The sequence below is a fragment of the Podarcis tiliguerta genome, assembly GCF_965153285.1.
Source record: "Podarcis tiliguerta genome assembly, chromosome: 4".
Lineage (NCBI taxonomy): Eukaryota > Metazoa > Chordata > Lepidosauria > Squamata > Lacertidae > Podarcis > Podarcis tiliguerta.
In genome coordinates, this window is record NC_139537.1 from 80,147,741 (window position 1) to 80,172,819 (window position 25,079).

Here is a 25,079-nt window from a genome sequence, read left to right on the forward strand (position 1 = left end):
TGTAAAGAAGCTGGTAAAATGCGGTCTTGACTATGCTACCACTCAGTGGATTTGTAACTGGCTGACTGACCGGACCCAAAGGGTGCTCATCAATGGTTCCTCTTCATCCTGGAGAAGAGTGACTAGTGGGGTGCCACAGGGTTCTGTCTTGGGCCCGGTCTTATTCAACATCTTTATCAACGACTTGGATGATGGACTCAAGGGCATCCTGATCAAATTTGCAGATGACACCAAACTGGGAGGGGTGGCTAACACCCCAGAAGACAGGATCACACTTCAAAACGACCTTGACAGATTAGAGAACTGGGCCAAAACAAACAAGATGAATTTTAACAGGGAGAAATGTAAAGTATTGCACATGGGCAAAAAAAATGAGAGGCACAAATACAAGATGGGTGACACCTGGCTTGAGAGCAGTACATGTGAAAAGGATCTAGGAGTCTTGGTTGACCACAAACTTAACATGAGCCAACAGTGTGACGCGGCAGCTAAAAAAGCCAATGCAATTCTGGGCTGCATCAATAGGAGTATAGCATCTAGATCAAGGGAAGTTATAGTGCCACTGTATTCTGCTCTGGTCAGACCTCACCTGGAGTACTGTGTCCAGTTCTGGGCACCACAGTTCAAGAAGGACACTGACAAACTAGAACGTGTACAGAGGAGGGCAACCAAAATGGTCAAAGGCCTGGAAACAATGCCTTATGAGGATCGGCTAAGGGAGCTGGGCATGTTTAGCCTGGAGAAGAGGAGGTTAAGGGGTGATATGATAGCCATGTTCAAATATATAAAAGGATGTCACATAGAGGAGGGAGAAAGGTTGTTTTCTGCTGCTCCAGAGAAGCGGACACGGAGCAATGGATACAAACTACAAGAAAGAAGATTCCACCTAAACATTAGGAAGAACTTCCTGACAGTAAGAGCTGTTCGACAGTGGAATTTGCTGCCAAGGAGTGTGGTGGAGTCTCCTTCTTTGGAGGTCTTTAAGCAGAGGCTTGACAACCATATGTCAGGAGTGCTCTGATGGTGTTTCCTGCTTGGCAGGGGGTTGGACTCGATGACCCTTGTGGTCTCTTCCAACTCTATGATTCTATGATTCTATGATTCTATGATTCTATGACCATAACTGTGTACAGTATTCCAAATGCGGCCATGCCATAGAATTGTATAATGCTATAATGCTTTGTTGACCTTGCCAACAAAGGTCTGTATAGTTATAGCTATGGTTTTCTCAGTAGTGATGTATGGAAGTGAGAGCTGGACCATAAAGAAGGCTGATCGCCGAAGAATTGATGCTTTTGAATTATGGTGCTGGAGGAGACTCTTGAGAGTCCCATGGACTGCAAGAAGATCAAACGTATCCATTCTTAAGGAAATCAGCCCTAAGTGCTCACTGGAAGGACAGATCCTGAAGCTGAGACTCCAATACTTTGGCCACCTCATGAGAAGAGAAGACTCCCTGGAAAAGACCCTGATGTTGGGAAAGATGGAGGGCACAAGGAGAAGGGGATGACAGAGGATGAGATGGTTGGACAGTGTTCTCGAAGCTACCAGCATGAGTTTGACCAAACTGCGGGAGGCAGTGGAAGACAGGAGTGCCTGGCGTGCTCTGGTCCATGGGGTCACGAAGAGTCAGACACGACTAAACGACTAAACAAATAATAATATTGACAGTTTTATTTTCATTTCATTGCCTAATGATCCCTGGCATAGACAGTTCCCAAATGAAATCAACAGGGACACCTGGTCCATTCATCTAAAGCATGGGTAGGCAAACTAAGGCCCGTGGGCCGGATCTGGCCCAATTGCCTTCTAAATCCGGCCCGCGGGCGGTCTGGGAATAAGCATGTTTTTACATGAGTAGAATGTGTGCTTTTATTTAAAATGCATCTCGGGGTTATTTGTGGGGCATAGGAATTCGTTCATTTTCTCCCCCAAAATATAGTCTGGCCCCCCACAAGTTCTGAGGGACAGTGGACCAACTCCCTGCTGAAAAAGTCTGCTAACCCCTGATCTAAAAGAATGGGTCCCTGCCCATAATTGACCGTGGCTAAAACCCTCTTGATGGCAGAGCAGTTAGTTTGTGCCTTTGTACTCTCACACGTATCCAAAATGATCTGCATCAAGTTGTGGGACTAGCAAAATAAATGCCACAGTTGCTATGGCAAAGACTGCTATTTAGCAGCCACAGCCTTCCTTCAACAGATGGATCCATGGTTACTTCCAGACTAGATTACTGTAGTGCTTTTTGGGGTGGAGGGGGGTGGGGTGCAGCAGTTAAAAACAATCCAGAAATTTCAATTGGTGTAAAATGCTGCTGCCAGGTTATCTGGTGCTATAAGACTGAATATGACAACAAAGAGATGATCCCATCTGCACGGGCTGATCATTTATTTCCAGGCACGATTTAAAGTGCTGGTGCTGACTTTTAGAGCAGATCACTTTAAGAACTGCATGCTTCCATATGAACCTGCTGGTCCTTTGCAAATAGCCCTGGAGTTCCTATCCACTCATGGATTTAGGTGAGGAAGTACAGGAAACAGGGCCTCATTAGTGGTGGCTCCGAGACAACTTTCCTTCCAGGTGACATTCACTGGGCTCTCTCTCTGTGAGATGCCTTCAAATCCCTTGAGTTGCTTGAATAATGATGCCTCTTTATTTTAAGAGATGAACCAAGGTGTCTCAGGTCAAGAGAAAGGAAAAGAGAAGAGGTATACTGTCTCCGAGTACCAGTTGCTGGAAGCAGAGAGGGCTCTTGCACTCAGATCCTGCTTGTGGGTCTCCCACAGGCATCCAGCTGGCCACTGTGAGAACGGGGTGCTGAACGAGATAGGCTGTTGGTGTAATCTAATGGGAGCCTTATGTTATTCTCTACATGACCTTTAACCACTAGAACAGAGGTGGCTTATTGGTAGCACTCCAGATGTTGCCCCAACCAGCCTAGCCAACAAGAACAATGGGTGCTAAAGCTATCCCCTGCGTGCTGGATAATATTACCCAATTTGGCTTCTGTTGACACTTCACCATGTAAGACACCTAATTTTTCCCTAGCTTCTCTTTACTTGTACTCCCTGCCTGAGAAAGGAATCATGCCAATAGATAGGGTTAATCATTGTTTCTTTTTTTTCCTGATAATCCCTGGAGACCATCCTGAGCTCTGCTTTGCACCTTGAACAATTACATATCTTGCATACCATCAGGGGTATTGGCTGCGGACCGTCCCGGGTGTCACCACTGAGGGGGGTGACAAAATGGCGGGCGGTACTCAGCGCAGGGCATGTAGCATGCCCGAGCCACATGTCTCTCCTGGGAGAGATGTGGTGGCTTGGGCGCACAAAGGCTCCGCGCTGCCAAAACGGTCCACCCACTGCCTCCCCCCGCCCAGCTGTAAGGCGGCTGAGTGGGAGGAGGCAGGCAGACTCCGGAGGGCCCACGGTGAGCCCCGTCCTTATGGATGGGGTGCGCCGCCCCAGGTGCCCGAGCGGCTTCCTCCACCGCTGCACACCATCTTAAACGCTGTCTCCCTATGTTTTCCTTTTTTGCAAACTGCAAACATGTGGGTTTTTCCATCCTGACATTCTTTTCTCTCCCTCCCTCCCACTTTTGTTGTTGTTTTTCTTACGATTCAGCCTAAGGAAAAGTTCTGAAGAATTTGAAAGCTCACTATTTTGTGACCTTTTAGTCAATCCCTGATGTTGGGAAAGATTGAGGGCACAAGGAGAAGGGGACGACAGAGGACGAGAAGGTTGGATAGTGTTCTCGAAGCTTCTAAAATGAGTTTGACCAAACTGCGGGAGGCAGTGGAAGACAGGAGTGCCTGGCGTGCTCTGGTCCATGGGGTCACAAAGAGTCGGACACGACTAAACAACAACAACAACACTCAATCTTACTGAAGGTATAGCCGTATTGTGGCTTGCAATCCTTATGTTGTTTTTCATATTCTCTTGTTTCGTGTAAGGTAGGGACCCTTTAATAACATCTTTACCATTTTATTTCATCCCCAAATGTGCTCTCCCAACATTTCTCCAATGAAAATAAGGATGTCCTAAAGAATAATAATAAGTTATTATCATTATTATCATTATTTTATTATTTATACACTGCCCATCTGACTGGATTACCCCAGCCACTCTGGGTGGCTTTAAACATGTATAAAAAACATAATAAACCATTAAACATTAAAAAAAAACACATTCCCTATACAGGAGTGCCTTCAGATGTCTTCTAAAGGTCGTATAGTTACTAATCTCATTGGCTTTGACGTCGCATAACTCCACATCCTCCAACATTTCTCCAGTGAAGATAGGGATGTCCTACCATACCCTCTAACCTTTCTCTGATGAAAATAGGGGTGTCTTAAGGAAAAGGGAGACATTCTGGGATCAATTCAGAAACCGGGGCAGCTTTTGTAAATCTGGGACTGTCCCTGGAAAATAGGGACTTTTGGAGGGTCTGCCATATTTGTCTAAAACAGCTAATTTTGAACTAGGCCTGGAGCCTTTGCCTAGCATCCCCCCCCCCCCCGCATGTCTCTTGCTTGGCGCAACTTGGTTGACCATTTTTAAATCCAATCTTTTCTACATTCAACAGTTGCACAGTCTGTTGTCCTGTACTAGTTAATCCGTTTTCATATCCAAACACCTTAGCTATAATTCTAGTTCCATCTGCTCTTCTCCTTAAATTACAGTGCATTAACTCATGATCGCCTGATCCAAGGCTTTCCCCAACAGCCACTATCTATTCTGTAACATTTCCTCAGGGCTTGCCACTACCAAATCCAATTAAACAATTTTTTCCCCCCTCGTGGGTCAGCCAACAACTTGGTGAAGAAATTGATTGTCAAAAACACTGGGGAATTAATCGCTGGGTCTGCTGCCTTTAACAGCACTGATCTTCCCATCTGGGTCAAGGGAAATGCCCGCCAGCATTCATCTGCGTTACAGCACCAAAATGGAGCACTAAACTTTTCATCTCATTGATTTCAATGCTACTAAATCATTCTTAACTGCTGTAGTTCAACACAGCTGCATTATGGATCAGGCTGTCAGAAAGCATCTACTTGACATTAATTTCTCAAATTGGGACTGTAGTTTCATCACTTCTAATCCGCACATTCCTGATAGGCAGCATTTTAATACGTCCTCCTTCAGTGCCAACATTCACAGAGACTGGGTAATAAATACGCAGGTTCATCGCTCACACACAGCAAATGAGCAGATCTGCAAGCGTTGCTTATTGTCTGAACTGAATGAGATCCCTAACCCAGGCAAATATGACTCCTATGAATGACTGAAAGTGTTCATAAGTAATTTCCCAAAGCAACCTGGCATAGCAAGGTTCTGTGGGCTGGTGCTAAGAATATAGCCAATTTAATATTACTACGCAAGTTCCTCCTTTGGGCATTGCTAATAAGCACCGGCAGCCAACTGTGGATATTAAACTTTCTCGTTCAGCTGCTTTTCATTGCATCTGAAGCTGCCCTTTGTCTCTATCCTCACGAGAACATGAGAAAAGCCCTGCTGGATCAGGCCATCTAGTCAAATAAATAGCTCCTACAGTGGCCAATGAGATGCCAGTGGGAAACCAGTGACAGCAGCAGCTCTCTACCCACTTGGGCTCCCCAACAGCTGGTATTCAGAAACACACCACATCCAGTACTGGAGGTAACACACAGCTATCATGACTAGCGTCCACTGGTAACCTTGTCTTCCATGAGTCATCCAAGCCTGAGCTGAAGGTTTCCTCTTGCATAACTTATTTATTTGTTGGATTTGTACCTCATTTGTTGACGAGAGCACCCAAAAAATCATAAAATAAAATTTCATTAAAAACTTCATTAAAGAATCCTAGAATTGTAGAGTTGGAAGGGACCCTGAGTATCATCTAAGGTAAAGGTAAAGGTAAAGGGACCCCTGACCATTAAGTCCAGTCGTGACCAACTCTGGGGTTGCGGCGCTCGTCTCGCTTTATTGGCCAAGGGAGCCGGCATACAGCTTCCGGGTCATGTGGCCAGCAGGACTAAGCCGCTTCTGGTGAACCAGAGCAGCGCACGGAAACGCCGTTTACCTTCCCGCCAGAGCGGTACCTATTTATCTACTTGCACTTTTATGTGCTTTCGATTGCTAGGTTGGCAGGAGCTGGGACCGAGCAACGGGAGCTCACCCCGTCGTGGGGATTCGAACCTCCGACCTTCTGATTGGCAAGTCCAAGGCTCTGTGGTTTAACCCACAGCGCCACCCGCGTCCCATGAGGATCATCTAGTATGCTTTAAAAATCAATACCATAAAAGAAATGGACTTGAGAGAGGGCACTGCTCTGTGGAGAACACATTACTTGCAGGCAGAAGGTCACAAGTAGAAGCTGATAAAAAATACCCAGGGTAGTCTCTGCCAGTCAGAATAGCCAATAGTGGGCTCCACGGACAAAAAACCCTGACCTTGGTATAAAGCAGAAGTGGAGAGGTTTTGACTCCAGATGTTGCTGGACTGCGACTCCCATCAGCCCTAGAAAGCATGGCTAGTGACCAAGGTTGATGGGAGGTGTAGTTCGGCTGCATCTTGAAGGGCACAAGGATTTCCATTTGCACAAAACCGATTTCCTTTCTCTCATCTCCCCAGATCTGCTCTGGAGGGTTGGGGAAACCTTCAGAACAGATCTACGGGGTGCATAGGAGGAGAGGAGAAGGAGGGGAGCCCCATTACACAGCCGTAAGTCCTTGCAGTAATGGAACTACTTGGTTGGATACTGTCCAACAACATCACATGAAGTGGGTTACATGGAGAAGGAGGAATGCATTTACATTCAGCGTGCTAAATTCTGATTCTTGGTGTGGGGTTGAAAAAGTCATCAGCAGACCACAACACCACAAATGCCTTCCTCATTCTGAGTGAGTTACGTCCAAGTCTACATATCCTCTGTGACTTTATACCATACAAAATTATACCTCGGGCATGTGTGCATTCAACATCTGGCTAACAGATGTGCCAGCTACAGATACTAAATTACTCTCTGTGGTGAAGAATAAGATTTATTGTCCTGAAAGATCAATATTCATTTTTGAAAGAGAAATACCTAATTCGTTTTTTTTAAAAAAACAACAACAACATATAATTGGCTAAAATGAAAAAATTGACATGGTTCGCAAAATGCTTTTGTTTATATTGTAAGCTATAGTTTGCATAACGAGTTACTGAGGTTAGTCAAACATGTTTGAGAGACAGGAACATACAGTACTACCAAACAACTCAAATGTGTCAATGACAAAGTGTCTTAAATCAAAGAGGAGTTTCCATTTTAAGAAAGCTTGACTTTAGCCACCTGTGTAAACATTTTTCATGCATCCATTTGATTTTAGCAAGCTGTTGCTTAGAAAAATATATTAAAATCTCCCAGAAATTATGGGCCCTGGGGCCAGTCCTTAAAATGCAAACTCCTAAACCAGGTCAAAATGGAAATTATAGCGATTTTTGAGAGCCTGTAGTAATGGGGCACCATCACTCACCGAACTTCCAGATAGTCATGTTGCTGCTGCTTATCAGGTGGTGGCAGTGGGATCGCTGTGGTGTAAATGCACCAGTGAAGCCAATCTGGTGCTCCTGCCAGTGAGTTTGCACTGTATCAACCTCAACGCTGCCTTGTCTCTCTCCATCTAGCTCCTGGTAAGCAGCAGCAATACACCCAACTGGTAAATGGTGGTGCCCTATCACACCATCCACTGCTGAGAGCCTGAATGAACTTGATTGAAGAATTATGATGGATGACAGCAGCTTGCCGCTTAAGGACGATTATGCTATCTCTCCAACCTTGCTCTAAAGGAAACTTATAAGATGGATATGCCTTCGGATATGTGCTCTAGGCCACTTTCTTACATGATGTGTGTAATGGTATCAGGGGGTTGCTCGAGAGCAATCATGCAAATGCCTCCCTGGTCAGCTGTAAAGCCTTGTTATTGGTGCCAAAAAAAAAACCTTCACCATGCAGAGTGCCACTCTTCCGTGGCTCGCTCATTCACTGGCAGAATCTGAGAGTGGGCGGTCCTTAAACCTTCCCCAGCAGAGTAGTTTCTTGATGCCCAGCCTGCGCTTCCCCTCTCTGCACGGAAGCCTACTGTGCAAGGGCGTGGGTAACAGAGGACCTCTCTCCTCCCCGCTTTGCCCAGGCAAGGTGTCCTGGCACCGCCTCGCCTCCTCTGAGCCCTGAAGCTCCTCTCCGCTGGAGGCGTAGTTACTCTCCTCCGCTGAAGTGGTGCTGCTTCCCACGATCTTTGGGGGCTCTCTGTAATCCATCCGGCTTTTCCCCTCTCCCCCCTGAGCCGATGGCAGTTCCCTGACAATGTGCAATCTACAGATGTGGACTGTTTCAAAAAAAGGGGGCTTGGGCGTCAAATATTTCATCAAGGGAAACCTCTGAAACATACCTAGAATTCCCAGCTCACACATCACTATGCTTTGGTGTTAAGTGCATTGGCTTGTGCTATGAGCGCAACCAAACCTATCTCGTTTATAATTTTATCATTTATTTTTAAATGCATAGGTACTGCCCTCTCACAAAATAACTGGGTGGCAGAAAGCAACATAATGACATTAAGAAACAATACAGAGGAGTCATTCGTTGACTGGCTACTCAGGAGGTATTTTAAACAATTGCATAGGCCTTAAGTTTCCTAGTAAAACACATTTACAGTGTAATCCTATGAATGCTTACTCAGAAATAAACCCTGCCAATGCAAGGTACAGTCATACCTTGGGTTACAGATGCTTCAGGTTGTGCGCTTTTGGATTGCGCACCGCGCTGAACCCAGAAGTACCAGAATGGGTTACTTCCGGGTTTCGGCGCTTGCACATGCGCAGAAGCACTAAACTGTGCTTTGCGCATGCACAGAGGCACCAAATCACGACCCACACATGAGCAGACGCGGTGCTGTGGGTTGCGAACGCTGCGGGTTGTGAACATGCTTCCCGCATGGATCACGTTTGCAACCCAAGCATCCACTGTAACTGTGTATAGGGCTGCAAATTAAGTCCCTTCAGGGTTTCCCTGCTCCTCTTCTTGTTTTGAGCACTCTTTAATGGTGCTCAATTGTAGTGTTTTACTATTGACATGTTAGCCGCCCTGGGCTGCTTTGGAGGAAGGCATGAGATATACATTTAATTGATCAATAAATAAAGCCACCATTAAGCATAGATTTATGGAACAAGTGAATGGATGAATAAAAGCAAACTTGGCTCTTGTTCAAAACCAGATGATGTTATGCTTATGATTATCATTGGTGTTATGTGACTATTATTACCTATTAATTATTGCTGCTTACTATAAAATGTTATGAATTGACTTCCACTTTTAGATACCAACAGTTTTAGACCTTGGCAAGGGATAAGCTGTTCATCTTCTACCCTTATCTTGAGAAATGTGCCTTCTCTAGGAAATCTTACTGTGTGTTAAAACAACAACCCAAAAAAACCAACCCCAATGTCATTAAGCACTGCATTTGGTGTGGGGTGTTCAGTTTTTTAAATTCAAATTCTTTTTTCCAATTATCACATAGATAACAAATGGTAAAATGAAAATGATCAGTTTTCTTCAATAAGGACACACTATTTCTGACTGCAACACTTTAAAAAGTCAGCAGTTAAACTGAAAAAGTGAACTCCTTAACTTCAAAATAATAATTAACATATAATAATACACTAAATAAAATCTTTTCCTTGTAGCTCAGGTTGTGATTTATTATGAACTAATAATTTTATATAGATACCTGAATAACATTTACAAATGAAATCTGATTATATCTCTAAATAGGATGCTGGTAAATTGACAATACAATGTAACATAGAGTGATAGACTCATCATTTCTCCCCACCCCGTCCCTCATTTCTTTAGGTAAATTAATCAGCATTATAAAGCACAACCAACATTAGCTCCTGAAACACAGTATTTTCAGGTTTTACACAAGGCAGAGATGGGCATATGTGAAGGACAGAAAGATGTGACATTTTTGATTAAGAACCACATTTTAAATTTTAAAAGAAAATGAATCAAGTTTTAATGAAATAATTTGTGTGGCATTGTTCTTTTGTCTCTGGCTACTTTATGCAAACCTTCCTTTTGGAGGAATGTGTAGCATTGCATGGAACATCATGGGCTCTGCTAGTGGCCACACAAAGTTCACTAAATATTCAGGAAGTGGAAGAAAGGATGTCTATTTTTGGCAGCAACATTACCTTTAAGATCACCACTGCAGATTAGTCACCTGTCACTAATGAAAGTAAGCCAGCGTGGGGATTCAATCTATCATGGCCTAGAGAACAGGATGACCCACATTATTATTCACTGCAAATATCAACCACCTGATAATCAATGACATTTCATGTTGGAATTGGTAATGAATCAACAGCAGAGGTCACAGAAAGACAGAAGCAAATTTCTCAGCATCTATCATGTGCAAAAATAACATCAAGCCAATGCTAAATTTAATAACAAATATACGTGAATCAGAAGCGCATTCTCAGGGCCAAGTGAAAAGACTGTCATTGTTCATTACAGTGGTACCTCGGGTTAAGTACTTAATTCGTTCCGGAGGTCTGTTCTTAACCTGAAACTGTTCTTAACGTGAAGCACCACTTTAGCTAATGGGGCCTCCTGCTGCCACTGCACCGCCGGAACACAATTTCTGTTCTCATCCTGAAGCAAAGTTCTTAACCCGAGGTCCTATTTCTGGGTTAGCGGAGTCTGTAACCTGAGGCGTATGTGACCTGAAGCGTATGTAACCCGAGGTACCACTGTACTCTTTCTAATATCGAACTCAAGTGAGGAGTGCTGACACAAATGGAGCCAAATAGAGCCACCAAGAAAGAAGAAATTGGGAAGAGCTGGAGGCTTGCAAAAGTATCACCCCCACCCCTTAAAAAGAAGAAAACTGGATGAAAGCCTCCAAAAATAAATGCCCAATGAGGTCTGAGTACGCTCAACAGCCATGGTTGGAAAAGAACAATAGAAAACTGAGGAGGAAAAACTGGAGTGCCCTCATAGTGAAAAATTGCCAGAGGAAAGTCAATGTTCTAAAGTAGTTTTGTAATCTGAACAGATGAGGTGGTCAAAGTGCATTTTGACCTTGAGAGGTACAAGCTAGTCAAGCACTTATGAAAGCTGAAATTTCACATATTCCTATTAGTATCAGGGGAGCAGACAGTCACAGAGGCACCCACATACTACTTACTGAATGTAATGCAGACTCACATTTCATAGTGCAAACTTCCAGAGTACAAGATTTTGTAAAATAAATAAATAAAATAAAATAAAATCTACAGGCTGTCTCAAATATATTTGGATAAAGGGTTTAAAGTAGCATTTTCAACAAGATTCTGGAAGTACCTGCCATCTGTCAATGCTCTCTTGGGCTCTCCTCTACCCAATCAAACAGGAAAGACAATCTACACAAAGGATTCAAAGGGAGTCTTCACAACACATTAGTGTCACCCTGTTCTTTGATTAGGGAATGGCAATTACGTCAATTACAGCAATTTCACAATTGGAAATATTCCCAAAGAGGGGAGCCTGTTGCAAAGCATAGGTAGTCTTTACCAAAACGGAAAAAAACAAACCCCCCACAATTTTTCAAAGAGACCACCACAGTACATCAAAGGAACATTAACTCAAGATATAATCTTGTGCTCAATATAGAATCTGCAACACTAAATTGCTTTCTGTGCCATTCCGGAGGCACTGCACAAAAATATAATGTATTCCACATTACTGTAGGTATGCATCATCTTATCCCCCCACCCTTCACAAAACTCCCATTTTCCCAGTATTGTGAGATACAGACTTTCTCCCTTGATGCTGACTTTTCCTGCAGCTCTTTTTAATAACGACACAGATACAGTATTACTGACCTATATGCTGGAGGCCAGAAACATTAATAAAAGAGGTGGAAAAAATTAAGCCGCCATATTGGAAGCAGGACTATGCTGGTCCATGCAGCATTGATTCTTCCATTCATCTTAAGGAAGGAAGTAGCACACCTGAAATACTGAGTACAGTACCAAATAATGTCCACTGTCTAATTGGAAAGGAAAATGAATGTGACCTGCTCTTAACCTTTTGTGATTTGCTCAAATAATTCCTCAGCTTAATGCATGCTGACCGTTGCTTTAAATTGTTTGTCATTTCTGCGTAAATAAAAACAGCAACCCAAAAAACCACCAAGTTAAACAAATGCGATTCAACTTAAAGAAATTCAGATCGATTACCCAAGAAGACTATGCTAATGCTCCTTCAACAGATTTAGGGAGCCAACTTGGGTCAAGGGGGAAGGGTTGGAATTCAACTAGCAACAGTGGCACATAATCACTTTTAAAAATCACAAAATATTGAGTTGGCTTTAGCTTTAGTTTTCCCCAAGCTGAATTACAAGCAAAAACGAAGAAAATTGAAAGCGAGAGATGCATGATGAAAGCACAAGGAAGAGCTCTTAAGATGGAAAGGAGAGTGCACTTTGCGGACAATTCGATTAGATACTGTTCCTGGTACGAAGAGATCTGAGAGCCAAACCAGATGTGATGTTCGTTTCATGACTGCAATTAATGTGTACTTTAAAAAAAATGTAAATAGCAGTGCTGCAGGACCTGACCAGTGTCAGAGCCTCGGGATGGAGGAGAGTATAACATTTCCCTAACCTATAGTGGGGTCCCAACAGGCTTAGATAAGTGTTAGGTAACTCTAGACAAGACCATGGACAGCTCCAAGTAGAGGCCAGTCTGACAGCTCATATACAAGCAAGCTCAAATGTTGATTCAGCAGCAAAGAACTCTGGACTGAGTATTAAACACGGCTGCAACTTAGTTTGGGGTGCTTGCTCTGCTGGGGAGTGGGGTGGGGCAAAGCTTTTTGTAATTAAGTAATTTGTAAGACTGCCTGATAATGGCAAGAGTTGGTTCCAATGGTGGTGGCTTTGGGGTAACAGTCCTTTTACTCTGAGGACAGTTGCGCAACTTCCTCAGTCTGAGGATGGAGATGGCGACAAGATAAATTCCTCAGGTGCAGAAGCTGGGAGAGTGGGTTCCTTAGGGGTCAGTGCTCCTGCTTGGAGGCCATGGCTTCTTCCCCCCAATATGACATCTTGTTCTGCTGGAAGCAATGAAATACCAAACGGTCTTCCAGTCAGGCCAGGCCAGTAAGGTACCTGAGCAGCTCCCAATGAGATTTGCTGGCTTAGTTATGGAAGATGTTGTCTGGACAAAGGATCAGATTCACCTGGAGGCTTAAGAAACCTGTCAGGGCCTTTCCTTCCAGTGGCTTGTTCTCCCTGAGTTTGCTATACTCCTTAATGAGGCCACAGTGGATTCTGCAGTCAGATGCTTCAGCAGGAGAAACTACAATGGAGTCTCCTCCAGAGTTTGAGGGTGATGGGAAAGCCATGTGCTCAGGCCAAGATGGTATGAAATGGGGTGCTGAGGGCTCTGCCTTCAAGTGGTGTGACCTGTGAATCCCTGTGAAGGCAATACTGGATCCTAGATGGAGGAAACAGGACATGTGAGAAACCCAGCCAGATGGGTGGGATAATAATAATGACAATGACGATGGTGATGATGATGGTGGTGGTGGTGATGTTTCCTTCCTGAGGCAAATACCAACTTGAAGCGATTTTCATTAGAACCATGGCAAGGAAGGAAGGAAGGAAGGAAGGAAGGAAGGAAGGAAGGAAGGAAGGAAGGAAGGAAGGAAGAAAGGGTTAAACTCTGTCTCCCCACTGAGTATTGTGCAGGCTCCTCTAAATCTGCAATTCACATAAGGGGAAGGGGACTATCTTAATTTCGTTCATGCATTTAACTGCATGTTTACTTTGGCCCTCAGGCTGCAGCAAAGCATGCTAGTGTAAAGTACCACTGGCTACTACTCTCCCTTTGAAAATGTTAAACCCAGCAGTTCTTGGGATCAGTTTCGCCAGCACTAATCAGTTCATACGAAAGAGTCCTAATGAACACAAATCCTTGTTCATTGCTTTGAGACTTTTCTGTGGGCTCCAATATAGATTATTATACCATTCTTGCTGCCTGGTATGACAGCTCCATCCCCCCACTCTTTGGCTTTCCATTATACACATATAGTTATGAAGGAACAAAATCTCTGGAAAGGTTTTAGGGTGGGGAAAACAACAGAAGAGACAGCAATCAAATTTGTACAGAGCTGGATGACAGTCAGCCCTTCCTCCTTGTAGATATATATATACTATAATTGAACAGTTTCCTTTGCTCACTGTGCTGTGACAATGAAGAAGACTGATGTATGACAACATTAATTTAATGCTGCAACAACTATAATGTCGTGCTCTCATCGGGTACAGATCCTGTGCCAAACAATATATTTTACATGGCATTAGGAAACTTTGATGCAGTAGGCAGGGCAACTCCCATTCCCCTCACTGATCTTACTCACTGTAATGAAGCATTTGGGGGGAAACCAATAATCCACTGTGAAGCTGCTGAAGGCAGGAAATGCTCCATTTTGATTTTACACTTATTTATCCAATGGAAACTTATTCATAATACTCAGGAATTGTTATTTTTAAGTCACTGGCTGCCTTTGCCCTACAAGTCCAGCTCTAGTTTCCTTTCCAGAAAGGGTAATTAATTAAATTAAAACTGACTTCAATTGAATAGGGTTTGCTGGTCATTCTCTCCCCCCCACGCACCCTCAGCCTCAATGGGTTGTTATTTACAGTCATGGGACCAGCGGGCTTCCCCCGTAAGAATATAGGGGGAAATCCAGTGATTCCATCCCTCCCACAGGGATTCCTTTTAATCCAGTTAATGTGTCTGCTAATCCAGTTCCCTCTTCCCACTGCAGTCTCCTTTGCCAACTTCTGCACTGTTCTGGAGCATCCATCAATCCAAAGGATCAGATTTTCTGGGTGTGCAGAGAGAAGGGGGATCAGAGAAAACCAGATCCTTTCCTCTTCCATCCTGCCTCCATGTTTCCCAAGAAGGATAGTAGCATATGATTGCTTCATAGAAGCTTTGAGAAACATCATGAAGGAGAAGCTATGCTAACGTCACCCCTGATCTAGTTCCTCACATTATTAGCATCCCCAAATGCTTATTATTTTTAATACCGTGGGATGTATCTAACGTGCTCACATTTCTCCCTGCAAAGCAAGAGGCAAGCAGCATGGTTAATTAATAAACTAAATTAATGACTTAATCAATACATATTATGATTTGCGTAATCATGCCACTTAGCATGGGGTGGAGTCATGGGAGAATGGCAGCCATGTCACTCCCACATCATGTAAAACTGGACCCCAGACTGCACTATATTTCCATACGAAACCTTCACCACCTAGCAAGGCAAGAATAATGTCCTAGTATCATTTTCACAAATAAAAAAAAGACAGCAGCTTTAAATTAATTCTCAATGTGATGTTTTATATTAAAAAGGAATACATTTTAGAGTAGAGGTGGAGAACCTGTGGCCCGCCAAACAGAGGCTGATTTAGGGGAGCAAAACTGGTTTGGTCCCTCAGGCAGGGACGCCACCAAAATTTGAAACCCCCAGTACCGCCACTGCTCCAGATATGGATGGACTCCAACCTCCATCAGCCCCAGCTAGCATAAGCATCATAATAATTTATTACTTGTACCTTGCTCATCTGACTGAGTTACCCCAGCCACTCTGGGGCAAGTGGTAGAGATAATGGGAGTTGTATTCTGGCAATATGTGTAACATCACAAGTTCCCGACCCCTGTTTTAGAGGCTAGCCAACTTTGTGGAAGACAGGATTCAATCAGTCGAGATATTATCGCAGGCAGAGGTGGAGGGATTCACTAGTAGCCATAAAACAGATAACATCTGAGGGTTTTGACTGAGATTCAAGCAATCTGTTCAGCAATAATAATAAGAAAACTTGATAAAAAAAAACCACAGCTGCTAATTTAAAGTTCCTGCAGGAGACAGGTAGCTGGAGGCAAAGGATATACAAGCAAATGTCAAAAGCGGCGGAGCTAAATTTGGCAAATAGACCGTAACCTTTGCTTGACTCCTGGTTATTGTGGACGATAATAGTGAAAGAGCCCATCACAAATTAAATGACATGTAAGGTCAGATGCAATAGTTCAAGAGCTATGATAGCTTTTCCCTGTGCAAATGCTTGAGTAAGAAAAACATTCATTACTTCAATTACCAGTACCTTCAAAGCAGGTTCTTGGAACTATGTGTGATTTAGAAGCCACTTGGACCATGCTAGAGGATGGAGTGAATTGTGTTAATTTCAGCAATAAATCTGGAGTATCTCTCTGTCTTTCACACACACACACCCCAAAACCATTGTTTTACTCTTACACCTCCTGTTCTCCTTCTCCTGCAAAATCTATCTATTATCCTTACTGGTATATTTAAAAGTAGACTGGAAAGAGGAGAGGTAAAGGACACAAGTGTGGGAGGATGGAAGAAGAAATGAGGATTGTTGTGTGACATCGAATGTTACACAAGCAGACTCTTCTTCCTCTCTCCCTTCTGCAGCTCCCTGCACCGACACAATCTGCTCCAGAGGGTCTCACAGTTCTCAAGATCAGATGGGGGGGGGAGAAGGGGGTGGAAAGGTAGGGAAATCCCATTGCTTAGTCCTACTGACAGATGGACACTATTAGATGTCAATAGTTAAAAAACCTGTGTTAATAACCAAAACTAAAAAAAGAAGAAGAACTTTGTTCATTTATCTCTCCATTCCCATCTGATAATCTTTTAAAAACTCCCCTTATAATTCCATAAATCAAAATGAAAAGAATCCATTTCATTCTCAATTGCTTTTTCAATTTGAAAAGGCAAGTCTTAAAAAAAAAAACAGCAGGTAAGTATGGAACAGAGACGCTAACAACAACAAGAGGATCAATATGCCTTGTTTAGTAAGATATCCATTATTTCAAAGGGCATTTCAGGATTACCTTGGACATGATTGCCATTCTGTAGAAATTAATTACTTCCCTTAGGGGCTACAGCTTCTAAGAACTCCACATAACTAATATCAACAGCTTTGCAATGCCTCTTATTTTGAGAAAGGTTGATCAAACAAACTTAAGCTAATTATCCTTTCACTGTAACAAATAGTGGTCATCTAACAACATCTCTCTAATCATGATTTATAGTCATTTACACCAATTGAGGTTATGGCCTCTTCAGTTTAGAGAAAATTATGTCAAAGAAGGTATTAAAAAAAGCCCTCAACCTCAGGAAAAACTCCTGGGAGAGATATTTGCATACATAAGAGTTTTGCAAGATCAGAAATCTCCTCATGCGAAGCAGACAACACACCCTGGCAAGGAATAGCAAAGAACCTCCATCATGTTTTGTTACAAAAAGAGAACACTGAGAAAATGATCCACCCTGAAACACCTAAGGTTGGAAACACTAATCTATTACCCTTCATTTTCCATAATAGAGTGAAATATGGATTCTTAGTTAAGATCATTTCCTACAAAATGCCAATAACAAAGTGGTGCATCATGTGGAGATATTATTTGAGTGGACATGACAACAAAATTATTGTTCTCAAAGAATACTTTTTCCCCAGTGCCGTCTTCATGAGTATGACAGGGTAATATCAATGCATGGCTGCAGTCCAGTCCAGAGTCAAGCATGGTTAGGTCTACATGGAAATCAGGGCAGCAGGGGTGTTAAGCATATTCAACGCTGTACTGAATTGTGCACCATGACTTTAAAATATAGGTGGAGATGCTCTAGAATATATAGAAGCCCTCTTCAGGTGTTCTAATGTTATCTCCATGGAGAGGTCACAGAATAGGTACAACACCCCACCCCCCTTCACTCTTGACCTTCCCACAGTGAAGGTGTTAAGTTGTGGGTGAACATATCAGACGACGCAGTGATTCTTCAAACAGCTCTTGTTTATTCAGAGGCCAGAACAGAACTGAACTAAGGGTTCAGCCAGCCTGCTTATATAGAGCTCCACTAGAACGTAACTGTAACAACTTTCTGTAACTATCCAATCACTGAACGTCACTTTCGATCCCTTATTTGCATGTGTGGACCTGAACTATCTACAGTATCCCCCTGTTGGCCCAGGGTGAGAACTTCAGTACATAACAGAAGGGAATTGTAAGTGTTCTCAGCTGAACACTTAAACTCCTTCCTGCAATCAGGAACTATTGGGATTCCCAGTTGGGGTGAGGGTTTTAACCAAAATTTCAGCCAAGCACACTTGCAATACAACCCCGCTTCTGTCCTTCCTGTTCCGATACAGAAAGGTCAGGAGTGGGTCTGGTATTCCCTCTGCTTCCCTTCCATGGAGGGAACGGTCATAAGCAATGCATGCTAGGTTGCACCCATAAACAGCCTTTCAATGACTTAATAATCCATGTATGATAATCAGTGATGGGCTCCAAGTTTGAGGAGGCCCTGAGCAAACTGAGCTGTGGTGGGATCCTCTTCACACTGCTGGACCTTCTCAGGTTTAACTGAGCAGTAGGTTCAAAGATGTCTAAGACCTGCCATTTTAATTTCCCACAATGCACTGGAGCACCTGATGTAATGCCACTCTGGGGCAAATGGGAAATTGAAATGGACACTCAAAGACCCAGCTGGCTGATTTGAAGAGTTCAGGGCGAGTGTCAGAGATGGGGGCCTCTGTTCAGACCTTTTGGCTCTGCCCACTGCCCAAGGGTACCAAGTGCTGATGCTGGGCCTGAAGGCAACCCATATGAAGAAGATGGAACTGCCAACTAGACAGTGTACTTTAGCAGAAAACTTGCTCTTGAGTCCTCAGGGCTCATTTTGCTGTTAATTAAGAGAGAGTGTTCTGTAACACCTGAGGGGGGAAGGTGGAGCTGCTTGCTATATGTGGCAGAAAAATAACAACGCACCAACACTATCTGAGCATAACAAGTCAGAGGGGGGGAAGCTATTTATCAATTTCATACATATTTCTTAGAACCAGTAGAGTAATTCATGTATTAAAAAATAGTAAGGCAACATGAAGAAAGCTCCTGAATTATGGAACAATCATCAGCATTTTCAGATGGGGGAACTTCTAGACATCAGGTTGGCTGATTCAGTACCTTTAACATCCACAAGTCACATCAGGCCTATGCTGATTCCTACTACCGGTAGGTTAGCAAGAACCAGCAAGAGGCAAAATCTAAATGATGGGTAGCTCAAATTTGCATCCGGTTTTTCTGCTTCTTTTGGTCCCATTTAGTGCCAACTGAACATCTAGCAGCGCTGGAAGCTGCTCTTTGAGCATAACCTAAGACAGATATGTGAAATGTGAACTGCTTTACATGCTTGGCGGAACTTAACATCTCTCCATTCCAAGTAGCAGCTCATCTAAATTGAAAAATCAAAATCTCCCCAAAAACCAGACAAATCAAACCAAGCCACCTACCTCTTCCAGAGCAAGGCAAATGTGAGCTCCCTTGACATTTTCTAGCGCTCTCTTCTGCCGACATGAGACAAGAAAGTGGATGCTCACATTTCTTCCCTGTCCATCCTTGCTTACAATCGCATCTTCCACAGTTACACTGTCCATGACCTTAAGAGCGAAAGGAAAATACATAATTTCGGTTTAGGGTAGCCATGTATCCTACTTTAGTTGAAAGGAGTAGAGGTAAAGAAAAATAAGAGGGAGAACAGGGACCCTGAACTTGCCCATCAGTGGTTAGCACCTAGAAGTTCATCATACTGAGTAGGAATACTGTTTCTGGTTGTGTATCCAAATAATAATAATATATTTATATTATACTACACTGAGATGTTTAAATGTTTCTTTGGTTGTCCTTGAAGCTTCTTGCCACACTTCTCATCCTCTCCTGCCACACCAGTGAGGAGCACGACACCCTTTGAGAACCACTGATCTAAGCTCACCCTGGTGAATCTAATTTGGCAGGTCTGACTCCAGCCACTGCCTGGGTGGGAGACGGCCTGGGAACCCTAAGTAACACTGCTTTGACTTCCATGAGGAACAGTCCTCCTGGATCAAGACAAAGGCTTATCTAGTCCAGCATTCCGTTCTCACAGTGGCCAAGCAGATGGCTATGAGAAAGCAAAACATTAGTGCAACAACCTGCCTCCCACCTGTAATTTCAAGCAATTGGTGCACAAAGGCATGCTGCCTTGGGCAGTGGAGGTAGAACACTGCCATTGTTGCTAGTGAGCACTGATAGGTTTATATCCTCCATGCATTTGTCTAATCTGCTTTTACAACCATCCAAGTTGGTGACCATCATTATCTCTTGTGGAAGCAGATTCTGTAGTTTAATTATGTGCAGAAAGACAGGATATAGAATATACTTACTACAACACAAATAGCTCCCTGCCTTGCTCCTCTGCATATATATAAACCATGTGGTTCTACTTCAGAGGGAATAAAGCCACATAAAGACAACCATGCATGAAATCGCAAGGTGGCATCACAGCAAAGCTTGTCCATAAAAGAAGTGTTTCAGTTTCTCAGCTCCTGTGGTACCCTGGCCTGTGGGGGTGGGTGGAGTATTATTTCCTACTGGAGAATTTTTTAGGAGACAATCATCCTGTTATGCGCTAACTGATAAAGCTGTTTTAAAGATGCTACTCAGTGAGATGAAGGGCTCTGAAATGAAATTCTAGAGAAATGGAAATCTCTAGAGAATGCTGCCTTCTCTGTAAGGTAAAGTAGTAGCAGCAAGCTACTCCCTGCTCTTGGTGAATGAAGTCTTTAAAATAACCACAGGTATTTCTGTTTAGTTACAGGGAGGTACTTATCTGCAAATTGGCTTTTTACGATCCCCAAATGCTTCATCTAGACATATGGGGTTTACTTATCTGCAGTCTCATCCCATCAATTAAACAGATGAAATACATTTCTCAAAGGGGTAAGCTTTGTGAAAAGATTGCATTCAGGATTGTTTTATCACAATGTCTACACAACCAGTACCGCAGGCTGATTCAGTGGGAGTGAGGATGCAAGCCCGGAACAGAAACATCAGCACATTTATGTGGTCAAGGGGAAAGGAACCACCCACATGGGTGATTTGTATATGTGGCAGAAGGAAAAAAGATACAATATTCATACAGAACATTTTGAAAGTGTGAATGTGGAGCACACACTATATATTTTGGACACATCTTAAGATCTCATAATGATAGTTTCCAAGATCATGAAGCAGCATTTTGGCTTTGTTTGGATACAACTGGATCCAATACAGCCATATTGAATTCTTCACATTTGTTTCAAATATTGCTCTTACCTGAACAGAAATCATCTGAGTATCTGTCATAGACTCCCTTGCAATTTCGTTCATCGCACTCGCAGGTGTCTCCATGAATATCTCCCCAGTCTCCAGTTGGGTCAACATCATGACATGTGCATTCACCACATATGCAGGTGCCTAAGGAGAAAAGAGATTAGCTGAACAACAAAAGCAATAGCTTAGAACAGAGACTGTTAAGATAAATTAAAGGAACAGACGGTTTTGATGTTCTATAGCTGTTGAACGTTTACCTGCATTTTTCAAAGCTACCTTGTAACATGGTCAACTCATTTTGAAAGTCTGCCTTCTTCAATGTGTTAGGAGACCAGCAGATGAGAACTTGCTCGTCACCATGTGGCACCATGGGAAATGGTGCCTAGAAAGCAATGTGTCAGTTGTTATAGGGTTGTGAGTATGTAAATGCGCTTGTATAGGTCTAGACTTTTCAGGTATTTTGGCTTCTGTTGGGAGGCGATAGGTACCACCTCTTTCCTGCTCCCCTAGGATCTTTCATCATAGGGCCAGTTTCAAACGGATGAACGTCAGGTAACCCATTTATTTTGACCAATTGATTAACTTTATTATTTATTTATTTATTTATTTATTTATTATTTTTATTAATAGATTATTATCTATACCCCGCCCATCTGGCTGAGTTTCCCCAACCACTCTGGGAGGCTCCCAATCAAATGTTAAAAACAATACAGCATTAAATATGAAAAACTTCCCTAAACAGGGCTGCCTTCAGATGTCTTTTAAAGATAGGATAGCTGCTTATTTCCTTCACATCGGAAGGGAGGGCGTTCTATAGGGCGGGCGCCACTACCGAGAAGGCCCTCTGTCTGGTTCCCTGTAACCTCACTTCTCACAATGAGGGAACTGCCAGAAGGCCCTCGGCGCTGGATCTCAGTGTCCAGGCTGAACGATGGGGGTGGAGACGCTCCTTCAGAACTGAGGCCGTTTAGGGCTTTAAAGGTCAGCACCAACACTTTGAATTGTGCTCGGAAACGCACTGGAAGCCAATGCAGATCTCTCAGGACCGGTGTTATATGGTCCCGGCGGCCACTCCCAGTCACCAGTCTAGCTGCCGCATTCTGGATTAATTGCAGTTTCCGGGTCACCTTCAAAGGTAGCCCCACGTAGAGTGCATTGCAGTAGTCCAAGTGGGAGATAACTAGAGCATGCACTACTTTGGTGAGACAGTCTGCGGGCAGGTGGGGTCTTTATGTCATCCCATTCAAATGACATAGAGATATGGAGAAAGTGGGACCTGCAACAGAAAGTTGCACTATAGAGTGCCCTTGCTCAGCATTCCAGACACTCCATTCCACCCCCACCCCCCAGGGATTTTCTCTTCCCTCCCCCCACCAGTGAATCAGCATTCCATCCCCAGTAAGCATGCTGGGTCCCTACCTGGCTGTTTAACGATTTCCCCCACCTAAGGCGTTTCCCCTACTAAAGATTTGTTTTTGCTATTTCTGAAAGTCCTGGTGTTCCCCCATCTCTGTTGATACCTCTCTCCTCCAAGTAAATGGTGTTGCACCTCATCCCCACCATAGCTGTCAACCTTTCCCCTTTTTTAAGGGAAAATCCTATTCAGAATAAGGGAATTTCCCTTTTTTAAAAAAGGGAAACGTTGACAGCTATGATCCCCACTCACCCCAAACCCCTCCCACCTGAAGAAATCCTGCAGGTGCCAGCATGAGCGCTACCATAAAAAATGCAACCTGTGGAACATTCTGTGTATGTGATGAAGTGATTTAGGTCAAAAGCATCTGAAATGCACCAGGCTGGGGAAAGTTAGTACAAAGGAAGCTTTTTGCTTTTGCAGTAATTATCAGAAGATCAGATTTCACAGACTACCTACCAGAAATAAGTTACTTGATAGAATCAATTGTCATTTGCAATGCTTCATGTAAACTGATGAACATTGCCAAAAAAAATATGTTGTGATTTTAATCTAAATTTCTTATTGACATCATTTACTACCATATGAGTAAAACATCTAATCTGACAGATAACATTTATTGGTTCATTGTTTCCGGGGCAGCAATGGCTTTTTATTATTTTGTATTTTTTAAAAAACCCTCACTGTTAAACTAAAATGAAATGAGCTTCTATTATTTCTATATTTCAACCAGACTTTCAATTGCTCTGTAATTAAGATGAGAGAGTTTTCTAAATGCTCTCAGGATAATTAGATGCTCCTAATTTGGCAGAGCTTTGTCAGTGGAGATGTACTAAAGAGATGGATTTTGAGATCTGCACTTTTGCTTTACTGTAATAGCTCTGGACCACAGCCAGAGGAACAACAGCTGATCTTTTAAATATTTGCTGAGTGAAAGCAGGCATCATTGTTAATGAATACAGACACATTCATGAAACACTGCTCATCCTAAACAGTACTGAAATTATTGTTTCATTGCTGAAAACTGAGCACTGAAATTACTGGTAGAGAATGACAGGCACACCCAGACAACCATTCAAACATCCTTGCTCCACCCTCAAACAGGGTGCTAGCCAAACATTTCACTGTTTTCATTTGTTCCAGAAACAGAGAAGAACAGAGAATAAGTTTCAAGAAGCAGCAGAAGGCCAAGATTGTTTTGTCTATGCAAGGACATTTTCTGTGGGAACTGCTCTTTGGACATGCAGTGTGACAGGAAGTACTGATAACAACGGTTCTGAGTAATTTGTAACTTGTTGTGAGTCTCTTGCTTGTGCCTTGCAGTGAGAGAAGCAGAGAGAGTCTTGGACTCTTGTTGGATTCAAAGCATGCCTTGACCATGGCAGTGGTGAATAATAGTAGTAGTAGTAGTAGTAATAATAATAATAAGAATAATAATTTATTATTTATACCCCGCCCATCTGGTTGTGTTCCCCCAGCCACTCTGGGCGGCTTCCAACAGAATATTAAAATACAATAATCTATTAAACATTAAAAGCTTCCCTAAACAGGGCTGCCTCCAGATGTCTTCTAAAAGTCTGGTAGTTGTTTTTCTCTCTGACATCTGGTAGGAGGGCGTTCCACAGGGTGGGTGCCACTACCGAGAAGGCCCTCTGCCTGGTTCCCTGTAACTTGGCTTCTCGCAGGGAGCGAACCACCAGAAGGCCCTTGGCACAGGACCTCAGTGTCCGGGCAGAACGATGGGGGTGGAGACGCTCCTTCAGGTATACTGGATCGTGGCCGTCTGTATATATTTGCTACCAATATGCTTTTACGCCAGTCAAGTAAACTTCCACACTTGACTAAATCTTTATGGCGCCCATGAGTGTTTATTGCCTACTGTGTACCTTCAACCCCAAAGATGCTTCCAAGGAAGGAGCTGTGTTGAGATGTAACTCTGCTGAGTATGGATACTGTCATACACACACACACAGCGAAAGTGATGCCGGACCCAATCCTTCAAAATCATCCATCAGAGGTTGATGGATTGATCCAACAGAATCTACACTCATGGCTTTTAACATTAAGGAAGGGTTAAGGAATGGTTTTGATAACATAGATGGACACATGCCGTTCTACTTTTTACGTTCGCAATGTGTTATTACCTTGTCGTTTCATTTCTAATCATTTTATGCTGCTCTATCACTGAAACACTGCTCATATGTTCTAAGTGTTTTTCCCTTTTTAAAAAAAAACTGCATTCAAACTCTGAACCCCCTCCAATGGCATTCGAGGGGTAGATAAAAAAGGACCCATAAGGAGGGAAAAAGATTTAAAATGAGCAAAGCAGAGAAACAAAGGAACCAGCAGCAAGGAGAGAAACAGCGCTTTCAAAATTGGTGGGGGGGGGAGGTGAAAAAAGTTTTAATTTACAAGTATGCCCTGTGACATTTCAGAAT

The 25,079-nt window shown here is 43.1% G+C and overlaps 1 protein-coding gene across 1 annotated transcript in view; it reads right to left on the reverse strand.

Annotated features, from left to right (window-relative positions):
* The window catches only part of ITGBL1 (integrin subunit beta like 1), a 137,426-nt gene that overhangs the window by 48,699 nt on the left and 63,648 nt on the right, over positions 1–25,079 (reverse strand). Inside the window, exons 6-7 of the mRNA XM_083437925.1 lie at positions 21,231–21,371; positions 19,391–19,537 (exon numbers count right to left, since the gene is read on the reverse strand). Coding sequence (XP_083294051.1) covers positions 19,391–19,537; positions 21,231–21,371 — 288 coding nt within the window. The remainder of the gene's footprint in view (positions 1–19,390; positions 19,538–21,230; positions 21,372–25,079) is intronic.